This window comes from Crocodylus porosus, unplaced genomic scaffold (assembly GCF_001723895.1).
Source record: "Crocodylus porosus isolate Cpor-Errol unplaced genomic scaffold, CroPor_comp1, whole genome shotgun sequence".
In the NCBI taxonomy this organism is placed as follows: Eukaryota; Metazoa; Chordata; order Crocodylia; family Crocodylidae; genus Crocodylus; species Crocodylus porosus.
The window spans coordinates 16,592,382-16,615,457 of record NW_017728925.1 but is presented as its reverse complement, the minus strand read 5'-3'; the positions used below and the strand labels follow the sequence as shown (position 1 = coordinate 16,615,457).

General features: G+C 37.4%; 1 protein-coding gene across 1 annotated transcript in view; it reads left to right on the top strand.

The window, feature by feature from the left end:
- Positions 1-14,735, top strand: part of C5 (complement C5) — a 40,896-nt gene extending 26,161 nt beyond the window's left edge. Inside the window, exons 26-41 of the mRNA XM_019540965.1 lie at positions 521-680; positions 1,343-1,438; positions 1,793-1,964; positions 3,131-3,336; positions 4,607-4,759; positions 5,142-5,204; positions 6,646-6,727; positions 7,927-7,978; positions 8,604-8,706; positions 9,302-9,376; positions 9,491-9,596; positions 9,944-10,030; positions 10,440-10,529; positions 12,666-12,749; positions 13,583-13,721; positions 14,556-14,735. Coding sequence (XP_019396510.1) covers positions 521-680; positions 1,343-1,438; positions 1,793-1,964; positions 3,131-3,336; positions 4,607-4,759; positions 5,142-5,204; positions 6,646-6,727; positions 7,927-7,978; positions 8,604-8,706; positions 9,302-9,376; positions 9,491-9,596; positions 9,944-10,030; positions 10,440-10,529; positions 12,666-12,749; positions 13,583-13,721; positions 14,556-14,685 — 1,798 coding nt within the window. The 3' untranslated portion in view covers positions 14,686-14,735. The remainder of the gene's footprint in view (positions 1-520; positions 681-1,342; positions 1,439-1,792; positions 1,965-3,130; positions 3,337-4,606; positions 4,760-5,141; positions 5,205-6,645; positions 6,728-7,926; positions 7,979-8,603; positions 8,707-9,301; positions 9,377-9,490; positions 9,597-9,943; positions 10,031-10,439; positions 10,530-12,665; positions 12,750-13,582; positions 13,722-14,555) is intronic.
- The last annotated feature ends 8,341 nt before the right edge of the window (positions 14,736-23,076 follow it).

Here is a 23,076-nt window from a genome sequence, read left to right as displayed (position 1 = left end):
TGAAGATGTTGAACAATATGGGTCCAAGGACAGAGACTTGGGGGATCCCACTGGTCACAGGGCACCATGACGATTGACTTCCATCAGTTACTACCCTCTGGGTCTGACCACAGAGCCAATTTCGCAGCCAGCAGATCATGGTGGACCCAAGGCCACAATTAGCCAGTTTTGCCAAGAGGTGATCATGGGATACCAGATCAAAGGCTTTTTTGAAGTCAAGATATATGACATCAATCTCTTCTCCGTAGAAACACTCCTTTCACACTACCCAAACATAAAGGAGCAGGGAGGGACAGTTTACAGGAAGGTGGTATCGAGAGTATTGCCATTAATCTGTGCACAGTAGTCCATGAATGTAAGTGGTAATTCCACTCATGGATCATGGGCAGAATGTTACAGAAAGAAGCTATCAAACAGGATTTGCTATCTCACATTAGACAGCTGGTATTATAAACTAAGAAAAAATACCCTCTAAACAGGCTTACCAAACTATCTATATTCTGTCTGATTTGTTTGGCAGGTTGACCGCTTTTGCCTTGAGGATTTTTGGACAAGTTAGTGCATATATTGATCTGGATCACATTTCTGTTTGTAATTCACTTGTATGGCTTACTGATCATTGTCAGATGTCTGATGGATCATTCAAGGAACTTTCAAGTTATCAGCCAGTGAAACTACAGGTATGAAAACAGAACATTTAATTTGTGCATTGTATAAAGTTGTCACTGCAGTAAGGCATTCCATTTTATTTGACCCAGCTGCAGTGGTGGACCCTTGCTCAGCAAAGTCCCTAAGCATATGCTTAAATGTTTTTGCTGAAACATGGTCTTAAGGATAATTTTTCTTGAATCCACTAAATTACACTCAGAGGCATAACAAGAAGGTTTGGTGGCAGCACCCATTCCTGTGCACCCTTTAACAACCCTAGTTACACTACTGGTTTCTGTACATGTTTGTAGCTCTCTACCACTACTTCTAAATTAATTTTCACTAGAGCACAGTGCTTCATACTTTAATACATCTTCCTATTACTGATAGTTACATACCACTTTTTAGAAGATGTAAAAGCAGCATGTATATTGCTTCTTTGTAATGGTAATATAAAAATCCTGAAAGTATTGGCTTAATGCATCTGACTTTTGGTCTGGCTTTGGTCTATTTTTTAAATGAGCTGCCCTCTTTAAAAATAGGGTATGTTTTTAAGTTACAAATAAAAATCCTGTTGAACTAATATTACTTACAGAAACTTCTGTTCAATCCCAGAACTAAACAGAAACATCGTTCTTTCTTTTAAATGAACACCTTTGTTTTACCTAATTTTATTTCCATATTTGCATTTTAGGGTACTTTACCTAAAGAAGCCGAAGAAAAAGCTTTGTATCTCACAGCCTTTACTGTCATTGGAATTGACAAGTCAGTTCACATGTGTCCAGTACAGGTAAGTAACATTGGAATTTATACTGTGACATGCTGGGCTTTGCACTATTGTTCTTCTTCTGCCCCAGCACTGATCCAAAGACAATTTGGGACTGATCATGAGCATCTGGAATGATCTTAATCTAACATACCTCAGAGACAAAGCTTATCTCTTATCCCACAATTTACTTTCAGCAGCTGTTATTAATAGATTCATGGTTTACTAACCTTTGTTATAAAGAACAGTGAAAATAGACAGGTCATTTAATTTGGAATTAGGTTGCAGAAGACAATGTATGTACATAAAATGGTATTATGACACACATCTAATCCTTAAAAATAATACTTCTAAAATATACCCTTTTCATCTTTTCAGAGACTCCAAGATGCTAAACTTAAAGCAGAAGAGTATTTGCTGAAAAATGTCCAAGCTGCCCAGAGCACATTTACTTTAGCAATAACTTGTTATGCTTTGGCTCTTATGGATTTGAACCATCCTGGTACACGCTTAGCCTTTGGCAAATTAAAGAAGGAAGCTTTTACAAAAGGTGCAACTTATTAAATGAACTCTTCAAAGCCTGGAACTGAATTTGTTAGTGCACTGATTAAGTGAGCACATTTGCATAGATTAATTTGGTCTTATTCTCACAAGACCTCTTTCAAGTTAACTGAAATATTTAGTGAGTTAGAATGCACGTGTTGCTCTAAAGATCAACATAGCCAAACAGTTTCTATCTCCTCCTGAGCAACTAAATGTGGAGCATTAGGTGAATAGTGTAAAAGCAGACTGGTGACTGGTATGATGATTTGTGTATAGAGTGTATCAGGGCTGTTTTAATGAAACATTTGTAATTTGTGGATGAATTTTTTCAAAAAGAACAATCTCCTTGCCACATGCTTCTTGATAACCAGTGATCTGATTTCAGGCAGGATCATCCATCTCCAGTATTAGTTGCTTTAAACAACATTTTTACTCTTTAGTGTCTGTTGACATTTACATCTTGTTAATATCTAAAAAAGAAAAAAAACGGTTATACAGTCAAAAATCCTGCTATCAATTATTATTTGCAAATATCATAAAGTACATTATATAATGGCCCTTAGTGTGAACATCTGGCCTAGACAGATACTTGCTTTTATCAAGCTTTGCTTATTTCCATTTAAAGTGGCTCTTTTCCATATTCTTTTGTCTAGCAATGCACATCTCTAGATACTGCTGACATCTGTGATTTGATGTATCCTTACCTTCTGGACTGATGAACAAAATTTCAAATTGTTTGTGGCCTTAGTTTCTGGAGATTTTCACTAGAAACTTTCAGACAGCACAAGGGATTGGCAGTGTGCTCTACTGACTAGCCATCTTTAACAGAATGGTAGTCCAGTTCAATTTCTATGAACAGTGGGTTACTTTCAAGGTTAGGAAGCTAATTATGCCCTCCATCCCCTTCCCTCTTTCCAAGTCTGTGGCTAAGAACTACACTGAAACATGACAGGTTGGCTGCTTTGCATCAGTTTAACTCTGAACTCAGAATATAAATTGAAGATGTAACTCAATTCTATCTTGTGTAATCAAAATAGAAGAAAAACTGGCCCCTTTCAAACAGATTTGCATGAAGAGTGTTTCTCCTCCCCTACAACTTGGCTGGTGTTGTGAGTTTCCCCTCCTCTTTCAATCTAATTTATCCTCTGCTAAAATAATTTCGTTATTTTCTAGGTGAGCCACCTATTTATCGTTTTTGGAAAGATACTTTGAAAAGCCTAGATACTTTTACCCCTAATGCTGGCACTGCACAGATGGTCGAAACTACAGCATATGCTTTGCTTACCACTCTGAAGGGTGGGGACAAGATTTATGCCAATCCAGTCATTAGATGGTTGTCTGAAGAACAGAGGTTTGGTGGTGGATTTTATTCAACACAGGTACATTTTTAAATGTTTCACTCTCGTTTTTCAAATAGCAAATCTAAGAAGCTTAAGAAGTAGGGAAATACCATTATCTATCTGGCATGACAAACTGTGGGCTCTGTAAGTTGCATGAGAATCAGAGGAATTTGTTCATATGATCAGTTCCAGTTGTGGGAATATAATAGGAACTTTAGAAGTGCTAGCAGACCTCAGCCACTTATTTACACAGACACTTGTAAACTCACTCCGCTGACTCTGTGTGAAAATATATACCAGTAAAAATAAAATTCGCTAAAATAGTTACCAAACCAAAATAACTTATGAGTCTGAATTTTTTATTGTTTTCCAAAAAAAAAAGAGCTTTATTTATATGTGGAAATGCTTTCAAAATGTTGAATTCACTTGCAATTCTGAACATTAATTATGATCAAGTGACATTTCTAGTGGCAAACTTTCTAGTATCTTTCTTGGCAAAAAGTCACCCCACACTAAATTTGATAATTTGTGCAAACTTTGCATTTCTGCCAATAATAGAATGGAGCAGTCTCTCTGCACAGATCTGGTCAAATTTCATGTGCTAGCCTGAGGGATACAGGTTGTAGCTGTACGGTTTACAGGCAAAAGGAATCAGAACTCGTGGTAGAGGTGATGTCTTGTATTAGACCAACTAGATATTTGCAAAAAATTCTTTATTTGCAAGCTTTTAGGTGCATTCACCCTCCTCAGGCTTAGGAGAATGCAGAGATTATAAAATTTCTCTTAGGTGGAAATGAAAAGTCATGTTTCACAGGAGAAATTAAGGTGTTGGAAGATCTCCTGGTTGGAGTAGTTCATTTTGTGCAAATTAGGTTCAGATAAAAGTTAGAACAGTCTATTTACCTCAAAGTTGTCTGGTGTCAAGCAGGATGTTGAATTATGTTTCCTTCTGGTTATGATGTTTCATCTTTCACAGGAGGGTGGGATGATGAAATGCTCTCCTGGGCAAGGAATTTCTCTTGTGTGGAGGCTCTATGAACATACAGATTTAGCACGAAAAAAAGGCAGGAGCCAGGATGTCAGCTTTCAGGTTCTAAGCGTGCATTTACTGACACCTTATTGAAAAATAAATTACATGTAAACATGCCCACATAGGCAGTGTTAAATACCTTATCATTGTCTTTAAAGTATTTTAAAGTATTTCTAGCTCATTATATGCCTTCCTGCTTAGGGATAAAATGTTTAACAATCCATTATTGCACTTTTGTTTTAGTTCCAGTAGTAATTCTTCCTAATTGATTTTTGACAGGATACAATTAATGCCCTGGAAGCTCTGACTGAATATTCCATTCTTGCTAAACATCTTTCTTTGGATATGAATGTTAAGGTGGCTTACAAAAATCATGGGGACCTTCACCTCTACAAACTGACAGAACAAAATTTCATTGGAAGGCCCGTGACAGTGAGTGAATAGTACCAGCTTTGCAAATTGAAAATTTACACAAATTCCTTTTTTAAAAATATAGTCTAGAAACATTTTAAAAATGAAGAAACATACATAGTTGAAATACCACATGATTAGCTTTTACCTTAGTACACTAAAATCCATTTGATGCACTAAGGGATTAAAAAATTCACTGACTTAGGCCAGCAAACTCTTCTGCACATGAATAGTTTCACTCAATTTAACAGGCCTACACCTATGTGTAATATTACATTTGTAAGAATTGTTTGCAGGATCAGGAATTAATTTATGATCAGATGTACAAAAAAGATTATCAGATTTGCGTCACTTTCCCCTACCTGACTGGTAAGTGTACTCGTATTTGTGATTAAACCTATAGGTACCATTGGATGAAGACATATATGTAAGCACAACTGGTAACACTGGCTTAGCTACTGTGAATGTAAGTGCTTCAGTAAAATTTTTTGTTCTATTAGTACAGACAACGAAAGGGAGAAAGTGACATTTCTTTGTAAGCCAGAGGTGTCAAACATGCAGCCACAGGCCAGCTCTAGTCTGTGGAGTTGTATCATCTAGCCTGTGGGGCTCCTGAAGGAGTCAGGATTTTGGGGAAGGGCCTGCTGACAAATTCCAGAATACTGAGCGCCATTAGGGACATGCTTCAGCTGTGGTGAGGTAAGCAATGGCTGCGCTAACTCTTGTGGTTCCCTGATGTCACTTGCCCTATCACCATTCATCCCATTTGCCAGAGGTGGGTTCGGATCCAGCCTGTGAGGAGTACTAGGGTCTGGATCTGGACTAGGGAACCAAACAAGTTTGACACCCCTGCTGTATGTCCTCCCTTCTGCTTTCTATTGTCTTGCTCAAAAATGCAGATCTTGTTTGGAGTACATTTAAAACTTATGTCAAGAAGTGTGATTCCATTACAATAATAGAGTGGTGCCTGCTTTCACTTCGGTTCTGAACGTAATTAGTTTGTTTTAAGTTATCAGACTGCTCCAGGATATTGTCTCGTTATTTTATCTAGGCTTTTTTTTGCCTGAAATAAAATGAATCACCTCTGGTGATTTATTGCTGGTGAAGTTATGGAAGTTATTCCCCCCCCATGCAAAATTTTCTGTTCCAAAGTTCTAACAGAGTTTAAAATTTTTAATAGTGTGGCCTTTGAGATGACAGGCCCCAGGTTTCTTCAAACTGAGTGCCCCAAAATAAAGGAACCCCAAATTAGTGAATGCTTTTGAAAATTTGCCCTCAATAATTTTTCTTTCTCTTTTCTTTGTAGTTTGTATTATTGTTTACTAAACATGTTACGACACTATTATCGATTTACTACCCTTTGGTGTAGAACATTGCCTAATTGAACAAGACATCTTTATATTTGTTGTTCTTCTATAGCAAGCAGTACCACAATCTCATTTAGATGTGTGGGCTGAATTTATGCACATTACAAGCATTTTCTCATCACCTTAAGCATTTTTTCCATTCAATATTTAGAGAGGAATAATTGCTGCATCTCTTCATATGCTGACTTACTCTGTGGAATATTGCTGTCTTATCCCTCAACGATATCTTAGAATCTAAAAATTAAATGCTTTTATGCTTCAGGCTCATATGTGTAGTATCAGGAATTGCTTAGTCAGTGTTTTCATCCCTTTAAATCAAAATAGGGACAATTTTTCTTTCAAAGTTACGGTTTACTGCTATAGTAATCATTCGGTCTTTCTATCATGGATAAGTGAAAAATAGTCGTGTTGGATGTCTTTTAGCTATACCATAAGTTGGTTGCTTTTGTCTGATTTTTAAATTTTCACAGCTACTCATCAGTTGTGAGAATCGTTTACTCTATGAGTTTTCTTTTGTCTGTTTCATTTGTACACATGTAGGTGAGAACGGTGTATCATACAATCAGTACTTCTGACGAGATATGTAACTTTGAATTGACTATTACTCCAGAGACAGAACAAGGTAATGGACAGTGATAATCTTTTAAAAACAACAGAAGGATGGTGCAGGAAAAATGTACTTTGATTAACAATGTTCAGTATTAAAAATTAAAGCATGAACACTCTTTCATTTTCCAAGGACTCTGTGGCCTTTACCTAGAGACAAGACTACAGAAAATAAATAGATATAGCCTATAATATACATACGTATACATTTGCATGCACATCTCTTCCTTTTCTGATTAGAATTACTTGAACTTAAGCTTTTTCTGGGTTATAAAGTGATACAGCAACAGAAGGGTAGGTTTTCCATCTAGTTTGCATATCAAATATTGCTAATGTCCATCCTAGCTAGTTTGCTTTATTCCATGGAACTTCTCACTTGTTAGTGCCTAGACTTTATATAACTTCACCTTCATCCCAGTTCATTTATTTGTCAATCACAGTTGTTTGTTTAATAATTGTACAGCTCTTATTTTTAAGAAGTAAGATGGGGAAGCAGGGTGTTCAACTTAGCAAAGTGCTACATATTTTGGTCCACATCCATCAGAGCACTTAAAGGTTTAACTATCAATATGTCAGTAGCCTCATTTACTGTATTGCTCTGATTATAACCCTGCCTTCTTTTCCTCCAAAAGAATAAAAAAGCAGACTCAGCTTATACATTGTTCAATGTATTATCCAGCCCCCTACTTGATTGCTGTACCTTAAGTATTTTTTTGCATGCACTAAAATTACCGAGTCATATTTTTTACTGACAGTTTTTATTTTACTATTTTTAGATAATTTAGTCCTTTGAGTTCTTTCCCTAGGCATTGGATTTTCCTGTCAGATTTTATAAGGGAAGTAATAGCTGATGGTCTTTATCTGTAAAACTTTTTTCTTTAAAATTGAATCTGAAAAATGTGGGGCTGAAATCTCCAAGGCTGAGTTGCAGCTGGAACAGTATGGTACTTAATAAGCACATACTCAGAACTTCAGTAGTTCAAAGCATAAACACTGGCATTTCAGCTGGCATGTAAGTGCAAAATAATGTTTGCTTATGGGTGGACTATGGGTTCCTATTAAAAATAGTTTTTTAAAACAATTTTAAATATATATTTCCTCATGAATATGAAAACATTTTTATGAGAACCCATTCATATCAATGTGTTATACATTGCACAGCTGCTTGTAAAGAATTACAAAGGTACTAATATTGTTCTGTTTAACCTATAAAAGATAAAAGAAGACAAGAGGGGGAAATACCTCAGCGTCTAAAAGCCTGTGCAAAGTAAGTAACAATCCTGAATTTGGGGGTCTTCTGGTCTCCAGTATTTCCCTACATGGGGATTAAAGTCCTGGCAGGTCAGTTAAGCCAGAGGAGCAGCATCAAGGGACCATATTCTAGCCAAGATTCTGGCCCTGGATGTGCCTATTAAGGTTACTTTGAGACTGTTACTTAGACATGTTTTGTCTTTTCAGGATGCAGAACTATGGCCTTAATTTACATTAGCACAATTGTTATCTTGGTTACTTTGGAAAGAAATTAGATTAAAACAGTAATTCTGTTTTCACCTGCTAGCTATGGTAAATTCTCTTCTGTCCTCCTTATAGTACTGTGCTGGGGCAAGGTCAAAGTTCAGTAGCTGTATGAGGCAAGGACTGCATTTAATGTTATATTTGTATTGAACCTCTAAGTGCCATAGTAATGCGAATAAAATGGTAAATTCTTAATTGATTTTACTGATAAAAATCTTTAGTCATTGAATTGAAGTCATTAGAGGTCATAAGGATTTACATTGCCACAAGTGAGGACAGAATTTGCTCTCAAAGGTTTTTTGAGGGCCATGCTTAAAGAAGGCTGGTGTTGCCATTTCAGTTCCATCTATCAAAATTTAACTTTTAATTCCGTGTAGGTACAAGCCTGGTGCAAGAGAACCACGGTCAGAGTCTGCACATGCAGTGATGGATATAAGTTTGCCTAGTGGAGTGGAAGCAGATGAAGAAGATTTATATGTTGTAAATATTGAATAAGAATTTGTTTTTACTTGTTTGTGGGGGTTTTGTTGGTTTGCTTTACAAAACTGACAGCATTTGTTGTCTTTCATTTCTTTTAAGATAGTAGTTCAGGTTTACATCATTGTCTCTACTTTATTTCAAAACACTCCTCTCACCTTAACTGGAATTTTTTGCTTGAGTCTAAATTCGATGGGTTTGTTTGTTTTTTTACCTATTATATGTCTTACCCAGTTTCCTCTGGATAAAGATTGAATTTAAAATTTGCAAGTTTTGAATGCAGTGGGAATTGAAGCTTACAGCAATGGGAGCCAAAGGGAATGTTTGGATCTGGATTCAAATGTTGTATAGTTCAAGAATGTTTAGAATACATAGTTTTATATTTTATTATTTTTCTCTCAAGTTGATAAAAGGACCGCTTCCCTATAATAGAGGTTCATTCACAAATAGATTCACAAGACAGTCATATACACTGGTAGATAAGGTTTTGCGTCTCAAAATTGTGTTAAAATCATTGAGCAAAAAGTTTTAAGCAAGACAGTCTAAAAAAAATTTCTTTTAATAAGCTAACTAAAACTTTTCTCTTCTTTCGCCTCAGCTTGCAGCTGGAGTTGATCAGTTGATAAGAAGCTATGAGATAAAGGATGGACATATTATTATACAGATAGACTCGGTAGATCCTCTGTTTTATTTCCTATATTTATTTACAGTTGCTAACACATCTTATTTGCCTTGTAACACAGTGCTTTCTTTTGGAGTCTCTTTAATCCCTGCATCTCTCAAACAGGTACCAGCTAATAAATTCTTCTGTGTTGCATTCCGAATAAATGAGATTTTTCGTGTTGGAATGCTGAGTCCTGCCACGTTCACTGTATATGAATATCATGCACCAGGTATATGTTTCACTTCTTTGAATCCATGTCTTTTGCTCTCACAGGACTTTTTTTATAGCTCATTTTTATAGCTATGGACTCATGAAGACTGAAGTGAACAGTATGATAGCTGCTGTAGGCTCCTGAGCAGCAGCTCTTTCCCCTTTTGAAAAGGCTAGAATTGTATATTTGAGCATACCCCAACAGTTTTTCTTTTTCCCCAGCATTTAACCCAAATTATGATAAGGTTCATTTAAACACCACCCATGTCTAGCTGACATGTTCTAAATTAGATTCTTTTATAATTGGTCTTACAAGTGGTTGGATTTTTTTACATTCTTTTTTTTTCTTCCCCTTCCTTTTTGTAGATAAAAAGTGCACCATTTTTTATAATCCTTATGGAGATGACAGGCTTGTCAAGCTGTGTGAAGGAAATGAGTGTAAATGCATGGAAGGTAAACACTGTTAAAACCACTGTTTCATTACTGTTTGGAGGATGCAGTTTAGTACTTGAGATCCTTCTTGGTAAATGCACTCATTACAGCTGTAAGGAGCTATATGTTATATTTCTAAAAAATACATGCATGCCTAACAGATTATACACTTATTACTTTTTAAACTTAAAAAAGATACATGGATTTTAACCACATATCACTTATTGACTTTAGTTTCACTGATTAAATGAGAATTGAAGGGTTCCCTCCATTGCTATCTAAGGATTAAGTTGTGTTCCAATATGTTCTCTCTCAATTCTGGGTTCTGATAGTCTGTTCTGGGCAAATAGAACTTCATGGCATGTTAAAGAAGGGCTCATGCTGACATGGGTTACTAACACTAACTATACATCTCTTTCACTAATCATAGCAGAGTGCAGTCAAATGAGAAAGAAGTTAGATCTCTCAGTATCTGCTGATACCCGGAAAGAAGTTGCATGCCAACAAGACATTGCATATGGTAAGATTTTTTTTTATTGGTCAGTGCATGCTTTCTGAAAAAGAAATGGATGGTGCATGACTGACTAGTCAACATGATCAAAACCTCCGTGATGTTCTTACAAACGTTGACATGCTTTGTTGCTTGAAGCAATGCATCATTTGTCAATTTTTCTGCAAAAAACAATTTCTGCTGGTTTGATTGATGAGACTCCTGTTAATAATAAAATGTGTACCCACAGAACAGAATATACCTCTACTTACCCCCCCCTAAATTAAAATAATGAAATCTGGATAAATTGATGTTTTTTGTAGAAATTACATAATTAGGACAGTCCTTAAGGAATGCCATGATTTCTGAAATGGTCCAATGGCCTTAACTAAAGTCAGAGGAGTTATGATTACTTGGTACCTCTTGGGATTTGACCTACTTTTCTTTATAGAGGCTGTCTACTGATCAAATGTGATAAAAATGAAATAAAAAATAAAGCCCCTCTGTTGGTTTCAGTTGACTCTGGTAAGCAAAGTCCCCTGTTTCAGATATGTCTGTAGTCCTGAGGGTTTCTTACCAGCTTGAATTATTTGTTCATGGCGCACTCTTTTTATTTTTGATTTGCCTCCAAAAAGGCATGAAAAGGGGTGGGGAAAATCTTTTTTCTTAAAAAAAAAAAAAAAGTTAATCAAAAATATACCAGTCCCAAAAGACAGCATGCTTGATCACCTGCATATAGTTGATATCTGGGTTTTGTAAAGATCTAAGAACAGTTTTGATTTGATGTGTTAATATATGCTGTAATACCTAAGCACATGTAATTAGGTAGATTATGATAAAAAGGTATCAGATGCATTTGGATTTGTTTTATTTCTGCCTTCTTCAAACATGTCTTGATTGTGTGTATTTTCCTTAATTTTTAAATGTTAGCTCAGGAAGTAAAAAAAAAATCATTTTCTGAAGTCCTTTCAAGACTGGGTCAAAACCATGCTATTTAACCATGTTTGAATTTAACCATGTCTTAGATTAGCAGGATGCTACCATGACTTCCCTGACCAGAAAGGATAATTACTGTAGTCTGAGAATGTGCTAACCACACTGGACTTTTATATGTACATTTGGGAGTCTGTGGCAGGGTTATATAAAGTATTTCTCAGTTGTAGAAAATCCTGCCCAATTGAGTCATGTCAGATCCATGTTAAAATGTGATTATAGCTGCCACAGTTCTGTGCAAGCAATGAAATGTTAAATCATGTATTCTCTGTAACTGATAAAAAAAACAAGTAGTGTAGACTTGTACAACACTGATCCTTTATACAATCCTTTGTATATGGTATTGAATACGTGGAAATTCTATTACCTCATTTCCTTTGTTTCTGCATTTCTACAGGATTGTAAGTTGCTTAGCCTAAAAAGAAGACTGATGTAATGTGAATTTGGAGAAGATTAGTCAGAAATTCAGACATAGTTTTGAGTAGCAAAGGTCTGAATAAATTCAGACACATACACATTTAAAATCAACTCAGATTTAAAACGACACTAAATAAATAATATTGTGGGTATGTGGCTTAAGAATTGCAGCATGAAAACCGTGATCAGAGTTAATTGGCTAAATTTTTCCAGTGTTTAATGAAAGGGGGGGTTAGACCTCCTTTTCTTCCAAAGTTAATAGACTGAGTTATTTTGAAGTCTTGTGTGTGGGTGTTTTGTGTAGGACCCGATATTAAATCATGTCTAGTCAGCATGAATAATACGTATTCAAATATTAACTTGTCGTAACAGAAAGGCTCTGATCCACAGAGTTATTTAGGTGTCCATTTGGGTTTGGGCCAAAATGTTTACCTTGACGTGAGGGTTCAACTCTTCACTTTGAGTGCTATGCAACATTTTGTGCATTGTTTGCTCACCTGATTTGCAGTCACCTAGAGATGGTTGGATTTCAGTATCTGTATGTTTGTGTGGTTGAAGCAATCCAACTGCATCCTGAATCATGAAATTTGATTAGCCTTATAAGTGTCATAGTTTGTCCAATAATGAATATTACAAATGGATATAATATTCTCCATCTGAACATCTGTAGTTGATTTACAAGACTGTACTGCAAAGCAAAAGAAAACCAGTTGTTTTTCCTGAAACAAAAGAAATTTTGTGTTCCTTTCCTAACAGTCTATAAAGTGAAAATCTTGTCTTACAAAGAAGAAGGTAGTTTTATTAAGTATACAGCAACTCTTCTGGATGTCTATAAAAGAGGTGAGCGTACTAATTGTAATCAACTTACCTAGCTTGTTTAAAGTGAATGTTGTCTTAAGTGATCACTCAAGCATCTGACATAAAGCCAGAGGCACAATGCAGCTCGGCACCCAGGGCAGCAGCTACGCAAAGGGGCGGTGGCAACTTCTGGTGGCAGCCACACTGCTGGCACAGTCATGTGGCTGCAGTGGCAGCCGTTCCTTTCCACTGCCCTTTTCCTTCCCCTTCCAAGTCAGTGCTGGGGAGCTGCCCTGGTCAGCCCATCCTAGTTATACCACTGCAAAAATCAGTAAAACTATGAGGTCTTCTAATAAAGGTGCATAGCTCTACTTGCTACTTTTGAGAATTCATAAGGAAGGAATCTTGGAACGGCAGTCTTCTTTTGTTTTTACCACCAGATTTATAATGTGGTGACTTGTATCAGCACCGTTATTACCATTGTTTATAGACTTGTGGTCCTTGCTCTTGCTATAAACAAACAACTAGATGAAGACTAAAGGAAACTCCCTATGGGATATGACAGGCTTGGGCACTGGATATTTAATTGGCAGTAGGGATTATAACACAGCTTGGGTCAGCGATGCACATAACATTTATAATGTGATATGGGAATGCTCTTTTGGGTTTTCAAAACTTCCTGCTCTAGTTAGCTACCCATGCCACCTCTTCTTGTAGCATGGGAGCAGTGTTCTTGTGATGCTGCACAGCTGATTAGTCACCTGTTTTGGTGTGCCAAACTGACAGAAGCTTTGGTGGGTATTTTTTAAGGAAGTTGCTTTAGCATTCATTTTATGAAATTTTCCAGCATAATAACTTCATCCTTTCTACTCCAGGGGGGGCTTTAGCCCAAAAAAATGATGAAATAACTTTTGTTAAAAAGAACACCTGTTTTGATGTGGTATTGAATCCAGGAGAACAGTATTTGATCATGGGAAAAGAGGCCTTACGAATTGTAGTTGGCTTCAGTTTCAAGTAAGTATATTATCAGGAAGTGCTGACCTCTCTTCAAAGCATAGCATTGTTCATTTCTATAAAAATGGCAAAGTCTTTGTACATTTCTAATCATACTCTTGGTTATATAATCAATCCAGTCTTTTAGTTAAGGACTTGTTTAATCAATTTTTGCATTAGCCAGTGTTCTTATAATTATTCATTCCTTCAGTTGTGCACATCTAAAACAAAAAAATAAGGAAAAAAGGAATCCATTTGACATCAGAATTTTCTACCCTGTCCAGGATTTTTCCAGTCCTTATGCACTAGACTGGGGACAGAAATTATACATAAGTCGGTATAAGTGTTTGGAAACCAGTTCAAATCTGTAACACAACAGAAGTTCAGTGCACATAAACTGTTTTCAAAATGACCAAAACAGGTTTAAGATAAACCTGGATGGATGCAGTATCAGACTTAACTGATTTAAGTTAAATTGGTTTCTTGAGCTTCTATCCCAGATCCCCTCTGGATTCAAGTTAACTCCCAGTTCCCAAGCATCCCAGGATGCTTTGCACCTCCCCTGCAACTCCCTGCTCCCCCCTCCTCCCCACACAGGGTGAATGGGCTAGCCTTGGCCCTAGCTGTCTGCTCCAGTCAAGCAGGGAGGCATGCTCTAGCCTCTCGCCAAGTTCTGGCCTGGGCCACTGCAGGCATGTGGCTGCATTTGTGGAATCAAAAGTGAATGTCTGATCATTTGCTTATTGGTTCAGTCTGCGCAGCTTAGACTAACCTGCAAAGATTGAATCATTTCAGCCTCAGGCTTTTTGACTGTCTGTACATAGCCCTGATCAACTTTATCCTTTGTCTTTATAGATACCAGTATCCTTTAGACTCCAAGACTTGGATTGAGTGGTGGCCTTCAAACACAGCATGTCCTTCTTGTAAACAGTTTGTAGCGACCATGGAAGGATTTGTTGAAGATTTGTTAATCTTTGGCTGTTAATTTACTTGGAGAATTGACTGAATAAAATTGTTCACGGGTCTCTTTAAAAATATGGGGTCTTAGCTGTTGAGTAATTCTTTTCAAACTTTAATATATACGTAGCTAGTTTTATTTGGGAAGCCCTATTTGCTTATACATAATAGACCTGTTTTTATATGATATAATCTTTTTTAATTGTAGTTATTAAACCTGGGACAGAATTTAAAGTCCCTACAGAATTAATGCACAGACATTTGAAGCTGCATAAAATGAATTGGAATGCCTCTAAAACAATGGGAAATGCTGTCTTGTGCCAAAATAACAGGTGGACCCATTAAAATGCAGTATCTTATTAGAACATACATACCCTTTCCTTGGGCAAAAATACAAGGGAAAATAATATTAATAAAATTAGTTACCAAATACAAAGCTAAAAAATGTATTTTTCTTCATTTATATCTTCATATAAATTGGTGAAATACACAGTGCGACATCTCACACATCTGTCTATTAGGGTAAAATGAGTTAAAAATCTCTTTATATTTGGAATGAAATGATATTTTTATCTTACCCATCTATTTCTTGAGATCTTGTAGGGAATTGAGCGCCAAAAGGTGACATCTTTACCCCTGCACCAGCCCCTGTACTCCAGGTGAAGCATAAAAGCTCTCTAAAATGCCCAGATTTATCCAGGATGGGAAGTTTCCTTTGGGTTAAAAACTGTGGAAGATGGCTCATAATGATATGCAAATTGTGCCAAGAGCCACAATAGCCCCCTCAGTCCAGAATCCAGAGGATGTAAAGGTGATTTAGAACCACCTTAGTGCTCTCCCATCCTATTTCTTAGACTCTGTACGGTGTCACTTTTGAGTGAAATGGAGAATCTCACTTCTAATTTTTGGACCCGTATTTAGGATCTGGCTTATCAAGTGAGAGGCCCATTTTCTTCTGAAGGATTGCTTACAGAAGCAGTTGTGGCTTTTCATGTACTTTGATATGGAGTAACTAAAAATGTTGACATCTAATACACAAGTGTGGAAAATGAATCCTTAATACATGGTAATTTATACAGAAAGAGCATAATTTGTAGATAAGAAAAAATATTTCCATATCACACAGCTAAGTGACATAATGGCCTTTTAATTTGAATTAGATTTCCCCCCTGGGGGGTTGCTCTCATGTTTTAATTACATGGAACACCTTTTGATAATGGCCTTCAAATCCTGCTGGCAACAACTTAACTCTTTATACTTTTGAAGTAAATGAACAAAATTTCATGTCAAACATTTCGGGCACTTTTAAGAAACCAAATGATCGCTGTTGACAAGTGATATTCCCTTTGCACCTTTTGTAGAAGAAAAGTTAACATGCATCTTTGACCAAAATGCTCTTTCTCCCTCTATGCTTGTGCATAATAGTGTAGCCAGCTTCAGAAGAGGGCTAGCTGTATTGCATTGTGTGTACTGTGGGTTGTAGAGCATCCTGAAATGAAAGGCACTCTGTCATAAGCACCAGCTTTTACAAGAATCTGTGTACATTCTCTCTCGTTAGATGCTTGTTGAATGTGCACAGCCAGTTGCTATTTCTTACTTGCAAAGGGCTGCAGCAGTCTCAGAAGAATTCATAGTCTTAAGAGACATCTTTTATGATTTAGACATGGCAGAAGTAGCAGTCGTTTGATGAGGCACTTTCCTAACAGTCACAAATTTTGCCTTCAGTGCAGCTGAACATGCTGTGAGGCCAAAGCTATTGCTGATTAAAACGCTTTCATATATAGTACAAATAATGCACTTAAGTGTAGGCCACATCCAGATAAGTGCGGATGTACGGTATATGGCACTGCAGACCTGTTTGCAGTGCCATACATTGCACATGCAGGCATTCCCCACACTGCTACCTTGCAACATGGGGTTGGGGGGTTTTTTTGACCCTGGGAGATCCTGAGGTGAAAAAAAAAAACGCACCCAAAAAAAGCGGGGCAGAGCAAATGGTGGCAGCAGCCTGTGCCATCTAAAACCAGAGCCTGGCCAGTTGGACCCATGCTCTGACTGCCAGCCAGGTTCCCAGGTGTAAGAACATTGTGGCTGCAATTTAGCCCCCAAGACCCCAGATCCCCAGGTAAGGCTGCTGGGGCCAACACAGTTGCTGGCTCCAGCCTCCCCTACACTACTTGGGGTGACCTGTGCACGTGGCATGGGTGTTCCCCAGGGACAAGTAGCAGTGGCAAAAGGTGTGCCTCTGCTACTTGTCCCCAGGAAAACAAATATCCACACTTGTCTGGACACAGCCATAGCATACTTTTCTTTAATTGCGATTAGCATTAAAGATAAGCTTTCTATTGGGTTTAGAATATCTGGTCAAGCTTGTTCTGTGTTTCACAAGAAAGCAGGTAGTTTGCCACCTGGTGCCTTTGCATACTTCAAATGGAAGACCACTGATCATAGAATATCCTCGAATAATTAGTCATGTTTCTGTATACCGGTATTCAAATCAGACCTAGAATACATTGTAATTAACCATGAAATCCAGTGTAGAAATACAACATACACTTGGGACATTCACAAAAGTGGAATTGCATATGGTATATTTCTGAGTAAATTTACCAAGAACATGTGGTTCTTAGAGCTAAAAATAGTGTTAGCCCATTTTTACTATTCATAAGCAATGCAAGAAAAATTAAATAGTTTGAAGAATGACCTTTGAATGATCTGCTATGTATTTTGGTGCAAAAGTTAAAAGAAGGCAGCATAAAACCAATCCAAAAAAACAAAATAGGCATATGTAATTTGTGATGAACATGTGATGCAGGGGAATCCCACTTGGAGGAAAATTAAACTTAGTGTTTCCCCTTACTGCTGCAATGCTAGAAAATTTCAGTTCTTAACCAACTTGGTAAGTCCTCTTTAAACATTTATTTAGTGAGAGTAATATATGAGTGTGCGCATGTGTACACACATGTTCGTTCTATTATTTTATGGTCTTTCAATCAGTTCTAACGATTTCTGTTCTTGTAGTTGTTTCTTTTGACAGTTAATTTTTTGGGGTGGGGAAGAGGCAAAATGTGTATATTTCAAGACTAGAAAAATGTTTCCCATTGCTTGTTGTTAAAAAGAAATATATTTTGTCTTGGATATTATTAATTCTGTGACCATTCTAGAGATTGCTACAACACCAGTGATTACATAATAAATATCAAGATAGTATCTTAGATTTAAAAAATTAGAACAAAATTCTGAAAAAAATCATACTGAACTCAATGTTGATCATCTGCTTAAATAGCTAAGAATGAACTACTTAGTATACTGAAATATAGTACTGTACTTAAATAAAATTCCTTGGGTCCTTGATTGTAAGCACATTCTAGTGTCATTGAGGAACATTTTAACACCAGGTCTTGTGTAATTAGCTCAAACTTTGGCAAGGCATAGGCAACTTTTTTCCCCTATTTTTTTTAAACGGTTTTCTCTTGCTTTTTATAAAACTACAGGCATACCTTGTTTTATTGCGCTTCGCAGATATTGCGTTTTTTACAAATTGAAGGTTTGTGGCAACCCTGCGTCGAGCAAGTCTATCGGCACCATTTTTCTGTTGGTTAGCATTTTTTAGCAATAAAGTATTTTTTAATTAAGGTATGTACATTTTTTTTTAGACATAATGCTATTGCACACTTAATAGACTACAGTATAGTGTAAACATAACTTTTATATGCACTGGGAAACCAAAAAATTCGTGTGACTCGCTTTATTGCGATATTCACTTTATTGCGGTGGTCTGGAACTGAACCCGCAATATCGCCGAGGTATGCCTGTATTTTTCTTTCTCTTCCCCTGTTCCACTGGAGAAACATGACTTCCATTTACTCGTTGGCTTTTCAGGTGGTACTCAAAAGAATGGGCGCAGGCTTTGAAATGTTTGCTGCTGTCTTAGAAGTAGTAAGAGAGCGTACAAACATTGTTTAGGCACATCTTACAAATTAATTGTTTGCGAGAAACTATTTCTCAGAGGCTGAGAGATGTTTTAGGAATACAGGTTTTAGGGATACAGAGATGTTTTAAGTTTTTTTTAAATACTCAGATACTAAGACAACTGCTATCATTTCTCTCTTGGGCTATAGCTTTTTTAGATGTAGTGCTACACTTTCAAAAATTCATTTTTTCCTGCAGGCAAAGTAATTATTTTTCTCCCCCAGATGACTCCATTTTATTCAATGGAGTTTGTCTTCCAAGCCAGTAAAATCCTCTTGTGGAGAGACTGAATTTTAAGGCTCTGAGAGTGTAATTGAGACTTAGACCTACGTTACTTGATAGTGTTGGAGCCAAAATTGAATGAAACAGTAGCAGGCAAGGGTGGGTTAGCCCTAGTGTGGATATGCAGTGTGCAAGGAAATTCCTAATAGTGATCCTGAGAGTCTACAGTAGTGCTGCTCTAATTAGTCCTGCTGCCAGGAGGTCATGGTGGTGTAGCCACCAGGCTCCTGTTTTCTGGGTTTCAGTGCCTTCAAGAACTGGCCTTGGGTGGTGTACATGTATACCACCCCACTGTCTTGGACTTCCTCCTACTATTAATTAGTTATTAATTTAACTAATAACCCCCAAAACCAGGAAGCTTGGAGTTACAAGCTGAAAAAATCCAGGCTGTTCTGAATTCATCTTCTTTAGGCCGATATTGCAGAAATCCCTAAGCAGAGTCAGGTGTCAAGTTCTTAGCTGTAAATACTGATTGAGTTATGCAAGATGCATGAGTTTAAAGCTGGCTGTTTGGCAGTAGTTTTTCTTTTTCATCTTAGATTTTTTTTTGGCTTTTGTGGGTTCTGCAGAGTCATTTAATGCTATTTCAGCGAATTAGGTTATTCTGTGGTTTAATGTTATACAAAGTCAGCTTACTTCAAAAGCTTTTTGCACATCCTGCTGATAGCAGCATCACAAAGGACTCAAAATTGCTTGTCTTGCAGTAGCAAAAAAAAAAAGAAATGACCTGAAAGCACAAATAAGGATGGGTAGTATATCAACTTTACAGAAGGGAGTCCACAGTTCAAAAATAGTATTAATATTAATAACAGAATATGTGCAATAACTAGGTAGTGTATCAACTTTACAGAAGGGAGTACACAGTTCAAAAATAGTATATTAGTATTAATAACAGAATATGTGCAATAACTGGCCAGAGGAACAATACACAAAATGATATCAGCTGTCTGAAATATGGAGGAACAGAAATTAGGGAACTGAAAAACAATAAAATGAAATATAGATCTGTAGAAATGCAGTCCGCTGCGAAAACCAAAGGAGCTACATCACCTGATTCTTTGGTTTCTGTTGCTGCCATTCTTGAAACCCATGCCTGCCCTCCAAGCCTATGACTGTAGACGGTTTAGGAAGAAAAGCCCTGAAATAGATATAATATTTCTCTGAGACTACTCTCTGCAGTCGACAATTTATTCAGAGATGTCTATTTTGAGAGCACATTTCCTTTTTCTTAATTCCTGTATAAGTATTAACACTTTGCTCATAACTCAGACACTCAATGTCTCTTTAAATCATAGATTAAAACAAAGTATTTTTTTATTATTTCATTTTTTTAATATTTCTGTTGTTTGATTTTGTAAAATCTTGTCTGAAATTTTGTTCTAAATCAATTTGGTGCTGCCTTTTTAACAAGGGTTGGTTTTTTTGTTTCCTCCTTTGTTTCTCTTCCGTAATCTTTTTATAGGACAGAGGAATTGTACATATTTTATGTATCAATCTGAGCCAAAATTAATAATATAGCTTCCCCTTATATGCAATAGAATCCTGCAATATATATTTAATAATCAGCATTGAATATATTTAACTAGATCACCTTCTATCTAGTGCTATCCAGAAGTATTTTATGTAGCTTTTACAATGCTAGTAGTGTAGGTTGATTAAATAGGCAGTTCATTATTGAATTAAGTAACAATGAGAAAAAAAAGGCTGCATCATGTATTTTTTCCTGTATTTTCAGAATTATTATCTAGGAGTCTGAGACTTAATGCCAGTTTGCAAACCAGCAGAGAGAATAGCTTCACAGGGAATTCATCAGACCACTTTCATGGCAGACGACAGTATAGATCCTCTGCATTCTGAAGACATCACATCAGATGTTTGTGCATCAGCCACGAGTAGTTCACAAGTTTCCGAAAGAGCTCTAGAGAAGTGCATAGATAACATTTTCTCCAAATATATTTGTCCTCTGTGCAAAAGATTTCTGGAAAATCCAGCACAACTGCCTTGTGATCACAGCTACTGCATGTCCTGCATTGAATGGTTATTAAGGTAATTCAGTGACATACAGCTAAGGGTAGGTAATAGCAGCACTGATTAGTCACTGCTGTTTTGAGCCAAATGGACACGATAGAACTAGCTATAATAATGGTTATACAATATCTGTGAAACTGGCTTTGTGTGAAGAAAACATGCTCCCAGAGCCCACTCACACAAACCTAATATAACTGAAATCCTTACTTTTACAATCAGATCTCTGTGTCAATGAAGGATTTAGGGATTGAACCCGTGTTGGTACTTTTTAAATAGGGAACCATGTTATGTTTTTCAGCATCCCTTTAGGGGTAAATGATGCGGTACTGTGAACTAAATATTGATTTAGGGAAGCATTTTAAAAAGTGCCTTAGTGACTTAGAAGCCCAAGTGCCAGACACTTTTAAGAAGATTTCTATTTCTAAATCACTTATGCATTCTCGTAAATATTGGATGGAGTGTTTAATACAATTTGCTTAGGGGTGGATCCAGGAGAGGTGCAGTCACCCTTCTTTTTTCTCCCCCTCCTTTCCCCTGCAAGCTCAGTGGCATGTTCCCTCCTGTCCCATTTCCCGCCTCCCCCATCTGCTGTCTCTGGCTATCCTGGGAGTGGGGAGTTCCAGAGCCATTCCTACCCGTGCCAGGCAAGCTGTGAGGAAGCCAGGCTTGATTGGGTATGGCAACAGGAGGTTCCTTCTCCCTACCCAATCCCTCTGGGTGTTCTCTTGCCAGCCTGAGAGCAGGCTCAGGGAAGGGGAATGCATCCACTGCCACTGTCCCTGGCTGAGCCCATCACCCCAGGCAGCCAGACAGGAACTGCTCTGGTGCTCTGCCGCATCCAGGACCATTGGAGGAACGAGGACAGTGAAGTGGTAGGAAGGGGAGCTGCTAGGAACAAAGTGGGAAAGGAGGAGGTGCTGGGGGGTCGAGCAGGGAACAGAGATTCTTACCTGATTTGGGGACTTCAAAAAAAGTCCCCAGCTGCTGCTCCTGGGGCATAGTTTGCCTACTGTGATGGAGAGGAAACTGTGAGCCAGGGTGCAGCCACCCCTGCAGGTACTGCTCACTGCTCCCGCACCCTCCTTTACCAAATCCTGGATCCATCCATGAAGTTGATGGTCAATATTTTCAAAAGGTTTACTTACTTTAACATTTATGTTACATCTTAAAGATTAGAGTTGGGGAGAAGAGAATGTATATTATATTTTAAACCTTTGTATCTTATATCTGTTGTAAAGGCTGAGGACTGACTTGTTCAAGATTGGTGATTTTTCATTTTATTTCTATTTGCTCTGAATCTGGCTGGAATTGAGACTGGGTCTTCCAAGGGTAAATGCTGGGGTACTGGCTCTTCTGAGTTGGGGTCATGTCTCTTTTTCTGTCTCAGTTTCATTTATTTCCTATCTATTGCTAGACCATTCTATCACTTTCCCTATGTCCCTTTTATCTACCTGCCCTCTGGGTGGGGGGCTGGACTCCATCTTCCGAGGTCCCTTCCAGCCCTAATGTCTATGAAATCTATAATATTTTTGAATACTTTGCTTGGTTGTTGAGAACAGTTTCAAATCATTCAAGGAGTGTGCACTGCATGAGCCTAGTTCAATGACTGAATGGGCCAAATCAATCTCTCGTGTGACACTGAATGAGTTGCACTGAATGTGGCTTTGGCACTAGATAATAAGGTTCAGTGATTGTCATGCTTTTTTAATTCACTCCTAAAGAGTGGAAAGTGAAGGGTCAGTTTCCCTCTCAGTGGTGCTAATACAAACTGGTTGATTTGCCAATAAAACTGAAAACACAGTTTGGGCCCAAGTACAAATTTATATGAGGGATTTTTTAAAAAAATTGACTAGCTACACAAACACAATAACATTTCCAAGAATTTTCCTTTAATGTGCTTTTTTCTTAGAAATATCCCTGATCCAGAGTGTTTAATTTGTGGAAAGAAGATAGTCACAGATGATGCAATTTTTAACTTTGGCTCTGTAAGTAGTTTTCTTTTTAATCCTCCAAGATTTTCTAAGAAGCCTCAGAAGAAAACTCTACATCCTGATGATAACTGGATATAATTTCAAATGGCAGAGAGAATTGTACTGTAATAGTTGGTGGGGTGTCTAGACAGTCAGCCTTTGACTAT